The 6,735-nt window shown below is 66.2% G+C and overlaps 1 protein-coding gene across 1 annotated transcript; it reads left to right on the top strand.

The window, feature by feature from the left end:
* Positions 1 to 100: 100 nt before the first annotated feature.
* TMEM240 (transmembrane protein 240) lies at positions 101 to 6,721 on the top strand. Its single transcript, XM_039876852.1, has 4 exons — positions 101 to 1,166; positions 1,481 to 1,587; positions 5,712 to 5,920; positions 6,006 to 6,721. Exons 1-4 carry the CDS (start codon positions 1,110 to 1,112, stop codon positions 6,152 to 6,154), a joined length of 522 nt encoding a protein of 173 aa, XP_039732786.1. The 5' UTR covers positions 101 to 1,109; the 3' UTR covers positions 6,155 to 6,721.
* The last annotated feature ends 14 nt before the right edge of the window (positions 6,722 to 6,735 follow it).

Genomic DNA, 6,735 nt, shown 5'->3' with positions numbered 1-6,735 from the left:
CGGAGGAGGGAGAGCTGGGTGCTGTGTCGCTTCCCTCGGGAGAAGGGGGCCGACCTCACCCACACACCCCGCAGACAGCCTCTGAAAGGCAGGCCTGGGGCTGGGCTCCGTGACCACCGTCCAGTGCCTGTGGGTCCGGCCGAGCTACGCAGCAAACCCCGAGGCCCTTTGCCCACGGGGGCTGCTGGAAGGATGGGGCCCGACTCCCTACGCTGTCTGCTCCCCGCTGTCAGCTGTCTCCCAAGTAGCCTTCCCAGCGCCCCCTCCTGGATCCTGTAAGGGTGGAAAACCTCAGGTCACCGTGGGGAAGCGGGGGCCACTTCAGCGTTGCCCTTGCCGTCCAGGTTGACGCGGACTCTCCCGCAGGCTCCCAGTGTCTGGGGCAGCCAGAGCAGACGTGACACTGGCCTCTGGGCTTCCAGGCTGCCCCTGATGAAAGCCCAGGCTGGAGCTGGCTCTGCCCCCACTGTGGGGCATCCTTGGGCTCTTGCTGGGCTCTGTCCTCAGGCCACGTGGCCATGGCTTTGCAGTGACATCCCTGGCAGCGACCCTGCAGGCCCCTCTGCTAAAGGCAGTTGCTGGAAGAGACCGGTGTTGACTATCCTGCCCAAAGCCCCTCATCCGCCTTCAGCTGAGAAGTGGGGAGGAGGGGGAGTGACCCCAGGGCCCTCTCCAGGATCGCCAGTCCAGTCGGGAAGTGGCCAGGTTTCAGGGCGACCGGGCAGGGGTCCGAGGCCAGGACTGACCAGCCGTCCCGAGGAGGGGTCCGGCCGCCGTCCGGGGGCGGGGCGGACGCGTGGTCCCTCCCGGAGGCGGGCACGCAGGGAGGGAGGGGGCCGGAGCGCGCGCAGGGAGGGAGGGAGGCAGGGAGGGAGGCAGGGCCGAAGGCGGAGCGGAGCTCTGCGAGCGCGGTGGCCGCGCGGCCGAACGACCCCGGAGCGGCCGCGTCCCCTGCCCCACGACCCCGGCTCGCGCCTCCTCCCCGACCTGCGGCGGTGGGTGCGCGGCGCGCTGACCTCTGCGGAGGCGCCGGGGGCTCAGCATCGGGCCGGGGCCGGGGGGGCGCCGGGGCCGGGGGGCGGCGCTCCGGCCCGGCCCGGCCCCGCCCGATGTCCATGAGCGCGAACACCATGATCTTCATGATTCTGGGGGCGTCGATCGTGATGGTGAGCGGAGGGGCTTCCCGCGCGCCCGCTCCCGCCTCCCGCGCCCGCGCGCGCCTGCCGCCTCGCCCCTCCCGCGCCTTGTTTACCGGCCCGCGCGGCTCAGGTGCCTCCCCCTGCCCAGCCTTGCGCTCCCCCACCCCCCGGGCTCCCCCATCCCCGGCTTGCGGTCCCCCATCCCGGGTTGTCCAGAGCACCCCTACCCCTGGCCCGCACTCCCTTCTCCCGGCTGCGCTCCCCCACCCGCAGCGCGCCGGCCCCCACCTGGGCGCCCCGCCGGCTAGCTCCTGGCTCTGACCGGCCATGGGCTCTCCCAGGCCATCGCGTGCTTGATGGACATGAACGCGCTGCTGGACCGGTTCCACAACTACATCCTCCCGCACCTGCGGGGCGAGGACCGCGTCTGCCACTGCAACTGTGGCCGGTGAGTCTGAGCCTGGCAGGGCATACGCGTGATCACACATGTGTGGGTGCCAGGGCCCACTGGGGTGCGCGGAGCCCCGGGCAGGCCAGTGAAGGGCCGCGCTAGGCCGGAGGGGCTGCTGAGGCCCTCGGAGGCTCGGTGGGGGAAGGACTGTCCTTCTCCTGTGGGCACCCCAGGGTTGGCCTCCCGCTTCCGGGGTGGGGAGCACACCTGAGTCAGTTAGGACCCCCTCCCAAATGCCTTTAGAGAAAGGGTGATGGGCAGACCAGCTGGGCCGCTGGGTCCAGGCCCTGGAGGCTGAGCGAGCAGCAGCCCAGCCCCGCGTTCTGGGAGGGCAGGGCCGTGCCCACAGCACCGGCCCCTGTCCTGCGCTGTGTCCATGAACTTTCCTGGGGGCCAAGTGCAGGGAAGTGCAGACGAGTCAGGGTGGGCAGTGCCCAGCCCCCTGTCCCTGTACAGAGGAGGGACTGAGGCCGGGGGGGTGGAGCTTGCTCAAGGTCACGCAGGGACAGGGGGAGAGCCCAGGCCCCCTGCACCCACTGTGCGACCCCCATTCTGTGCACATGGAATGATGAAGTCTTCCTGGCCATGCATGTTTGTACGTCCACATACGAAATAAACATCTCATGAGACGCGAGTGTGTGTACTGTCTGTGCATATACGTGTGCGCACACGCAGCGCATGTGCATGTTCGCACGCACACCCTCAGCCCCGCAGGGCGCTGGGCTCAGTGAGAAAGCACACAGAGGCTTGAGCAGATAGGGACTTGCCCAAGGTCACACCGCTAGTAAGGGACACGGCACAACCCCCAGAACTTGTGTTCTTCACCCCTGCCCCGTACCCCTGCTCCAGGGCATGGCACGGGGGTGAGATGGCACGTCGTGCCTCTCTTGGTATGCTCTGTGCCCGTGGGTGCAGACCAGACCTCCGGGCAGGTGGGGACGCCGTGCCTACAGCCCTGGACTGTGCCAGCCCAGAATCATGGAGAGAGTTTCCTGAGTGGCTGTATTTCCCAGGGACTCTGTTCCTGCCTGCGGTCAGCTCACAGCCTCCTGGGGTAGCCCCGACTGTGAATGGGTGTAGACTGGGGCGGCCCGGAGACCCTCCCGGGCCCAGCAGCGTGCACAGCATGGGGCCGCTCCGAGCTCTGGCAGCATTACTAACACGTTGCCATCACGGGCACTGCTGTGCCGCGACCAGCTGGCGATGCCTGTGACCACCTACTGAGGACAGACAGGGTGTGTTTGCACCGGTGTGTCTGTGTGCATCACGTGCGGAGTCCAGAGCACATGGACTCATGTAAACAGGTGCGTGTGGCGTAGAAGCTGGGCGGGGCCTGTGCACACAGGTTAGCGTGTCTGTGGGTGCAGGGGACATGGAGGGCCATGCCTGCCATAGGGAGTGTTTCTGAGTGTGCGTCTGCTTGTGTGTGCTTTGTACACATCACAACACGGAGGATATGTGAACTCAGTGTACAGTGTGTCGTGTATCGGCAACATCTATATGTGTGCACAGTGCGTGTAGACGACACACAGCGACTGGTGTGCTCCATGCAGGTATAGCCGACTTGTCTGCAGAGTAGTTTTTTACACATGGAGTGCCCCCATGGCCACACTGCGAGCAGTGAGCATGCTTTCTACATGCCTATACGCAGAACTTTATGGAGGACATGTATGTAAACTAATGTTCCAATGTGTGCGTGTTAGGAGGTGGTGTCTGTGCACATGACCTATGCATGTGCGGCGGTGCCAACAGAGAGGACGGCTGTGTGCAAAGCCACGTGCATGTGCTTCTATGTGATACGCACCACTCTCGTGCCTGGGCAAGCGTGCACATGCGTACTCGTGCAGCTCAGAGTCCTGTCCACAGTATACACGCCATGTCCTGTGCATGCGGCTGGTGCGTATACACAACATGCATCAAGCCTCAAGTAGACACATGCAGCATGCGTGGCCCAGGCAGGACACATGTACATGTCATGGAACTATGTATGCACATGGGGGACCTGAGCCCCCACCCCCAGGGCCTGCGTTGGAAGGAGGGGGTAAAGGGCAGGGGAGGAGCTGCAGACACCAGGCCAGCAATGGGGGCGCAGGTTGTGACCCCCCCCAACCTCTGGAGATCCTGAGCCACCCAGGTGCCTGGGGCCCTGGCCTCCTCCTACTTCAGGGCACCAGGGGCATTTCTAGTTTCCTTGGCGACTCAGTCCTCAGTGTCCTGCCCTGACCAGCTGTGCGTCCAGGGGTAGGAAGCAGCTGCCTTGAGGAAGGCCCGGCGGAGTCCTTGGCCCAGAAGGCTGGGGAGGGCAGGAGAGGATAGTGGTGCTCAGTGTCATCAGCCCCCGTGAGGCCTGGCCAGCCCTCAGTGATGGGGATCGCTAATGGGTCACAAAGTGTGTCCTCCCCTGGGGGCCGGCAGCTACTGCACACTCTAGGTGGAGAGCGATAGTTTCCCATCACTTATTGATGATTCACAATGGCTATTGACAAGTTGATCAGCTAAGCAATGGGTAGCCCAGGCCCCAGCCACTGGACTGATCACCTTCTGGGCGCGCTGAGCAAGATGGCCTCCAGGGATCCCCAGGAGGATCAGGAGAGCTGAGGAGAGGGCTCCTTGCTGGCCTGGGGCTCCTGGACTCCTCTGACCCCACCAGGAGGAAGTCGTGTGGCCCCTGCCAGTGCAGGGACATCCATGAGGGAGGAAGTGCAGCAGGTGCCCGAGGTCAGGGAGGACTGATAGGGTCTCCATTTGGGGAAGGTCTCTCGGGGGAGTGGAGCATGGCCAGTGGCAAGGGGGCAGGAGGTGGGGTGGGGACAAGGACCTATCTCCCCTGAAGACCAGGCGGAGGTGTGACATCTACTGAAGAGAAGATGGGGAGAAGCAGGTTTGGGGAGGGAGGAGCTATTTTTAGGTGTGAGTTTGAGGTGTCTGTAGATCCCACGTGGAGATGGCAGGCAGGCAGCTGGAGCTCGAGCAGAGCTGAGCGGGGGTGATGTGGGGGCCGGCAGGGACTTGAGGGGGTGGAGATGGAGAGGGAGAAGCCAGCAAAGGGGCTCAGGGAGGGGAGGGGAAACCAGGAGAGATGGCCCTGGGCAAGGGGACACCGGGGTGGCCCCTGCACTGCAGTTCAAGAGGAAGGACTGCTGCCTGCGAGGACGACTGGGGCTCAGGGCACAGGGACCACTGTGCCTTGGGCTCCCAGGCTCTCTTGTTGGTAGGGGGAGGGGAGAGCCCAGAGTCTATTTTCCTGAGTGCCGTCTTCTGGGCAGGGCTGCCCCACCTGGGGTCACCAGGTCCAGAGGGCAGGCCTAAGGCTTGAGGGAGCCCTGCGAAGAGGGTTCAGTGTGTCCCTCAAAGGCAAGCGAAGGCCTGGAGGGTTCAGTGGCCTGAATCTGGCCAGTCCAGGGAGGAGAGACTGAGAGGCAAGCCACGGGCCTTGGGTGCTGGGATGCAGGGGAGGGACTGCGGTCCAGGGCATCCTGGACAGCTGCAACATCGTCCATCTGGGAGCAGCAGCAGAGCAGCCAGCAGACATGCAGATCCATACAAGGCATGGGCCGGGGGGCACCCCCATGAGGGGTGAGTGGATGGGGCGCTGGACGGCATTGGGGATGGAGGAGCAGAAGGAAGACCAGAGGCCCAGGGCAGGGCTGACAACACTTGGCTTTCCCGGAGGGGAAGCTGAGGAAAGGGTATGGTGAGTGTCTGGCGGGAGGGAGAAGCCAGAGGGGCAGTCCCGGAAGCCATGTCAGCCCCGCCTCCGGCAGGAGGGCTGTGAGCCTGCCACCAGATGGGACACCCAGCCCCGGGCCCTCACTTCCGAACGACCCGTCCACCTGCACTGTTCCCGTGACCCCGACAGGTTCGCCGCTGAGCCCCAGGCGGGGCAGAGAAGGGAGGGGCGATGCGTGGGCGGACCCGCCCCTGGCCGGTCCCCAGACTTCACTCTGACCACTGACCTCGCACGCGCCCGCCCTCTGGGCAGCCTCCACCGGGGGACTGGGGCCCTGGAAGAGTCCGCTGGCCCCTTCCGGACCCCAGCTCCCACAGGGCTGCCTGGAAGACCCCAGCAGGGATCCCCGCGCGCCCCGCGGGAGAGGTGCCAGCCCACCCTGCTCCCCCAGGCACCACATCCACTACGTGATCCCGTACGACGGGGACCAGTCGGTGGTGGACGCCTCCGAGAACTACTTCGTGACAGACAACGTCACCAAGCAGGAGATCGACCTCATGCTGGGGCTGCTGCTCGGCTTCTGCATCAGCTGGTTCCTGGTGTGGATGGACGGCGTCCTGCACTGCGCCGTGCGCGCCTGGAGGGCCGGCCGGCGCTACGGTGAGTGCGGCCGGGACGCGCGGCCCCGCCCCGGGCAGGCCCGCCCCGCCCCGCCCTGACCACGCCCCTGGCTCCGCCCCCGCAGACGGCTCGTGGACCTGGCTGCCCAAGCTGTGCAGCCTGCGGGAGCTCGGCCGGCGGCCGCACAGGCCCTTCGAGGAGGCGGCCGGGAACATGGTGCACGTGAAGCAGAAACTCTACCACAACGGCCACCCGAGCCCGCGGCACCTTTGAGCCGCGCGCAGGACTCGCGGGGCCGCTGGCCACCGCGCCCACGTACACGGGACTGGACGGCCGCCCCGGGCCAGGGCGCCCCGGCCGCCGGGCGTGTCCAGTGGAAGGTGCTGTCTCTTCTTTTTATAAAGGGGTCGGGGTGGGGCCGGTCTGGGGGCAGGATCCCGGTCTCCAGGACCGGGCAGGGCACCGGGGGCCCGGTGTCATGCAGTCCTGCCCACGCCTGGCCTGGGACCACGCCTGTTACTTAAACCCGGCGGTTTCCCGTAGGCCCGCGTCCATCTCTCCGTTCTGGGGGAGAGGAGAGAGGCCAGGAGAGGGCCTGGGCGGGGAAAGGGGCCGACCCCGGCCGCGCCGTCTGCACACGGGAGCATGTGCATGGGGCGTGTGCGTCCGCGGGCCGCAGTGGGGGGTGCGGGGGACAGGGGTCTGGGGGAGGCCCCCGCCCAGCAATAAGGCCCCTGAGCCCTGTGTGGCGAGTGTGGCCACCCTGCCCAGGGCGTCCCTGGTCGGCGCCTCACTGTGACCCCCACCCCTGCTGGTCAGTAAATTCTCCAGAAAGCTCCAGCCTCTGCCTCTTC

The sequence above is a fragment of the Pteropus medius genome, unplaced genomic scaffold, assembly GCF_902729225.1.
Source record: "Pteropus medius unplaced genomic scaffold, Ma_sr-lr_union100, whole genome shotgun sequence".
In the NCBI taxonomy this organism is placed as follows: Eukaryota; Metazoa; Chordata; class Mammalia; order Chiroptera; family Pteropodidae; genus Pteropus; species Pteropus medius.
This window is presented reverse-complemented; position numbering and strand designations above follow the sequence as displayed.

Bases quoted from the DNA above. Each gene is read 5' to 3' on its own strand.
- TMEM240 (XM_039876852.1), top strand. From the start codon at position 1,110: ATGTCCATGAGCGCGAACACCATGATCTTCATGATTCTGGGGGCGTCG. The intron at 1,167-1,480 runs GTGAGCGGAGGG...GGGCTCTCCCAG, and splicing joins TGGGGGCGTCGATCGTGATG to GCCATCGCGTGCTTGATGGA. The intron at 1,588-5,711 runs GTGAGTCTGAGC...CTGCTCCCCCAG, and splicing joins TGCCACTGCAACTGTGGCCG to GCACCACATCCACTACGTGA.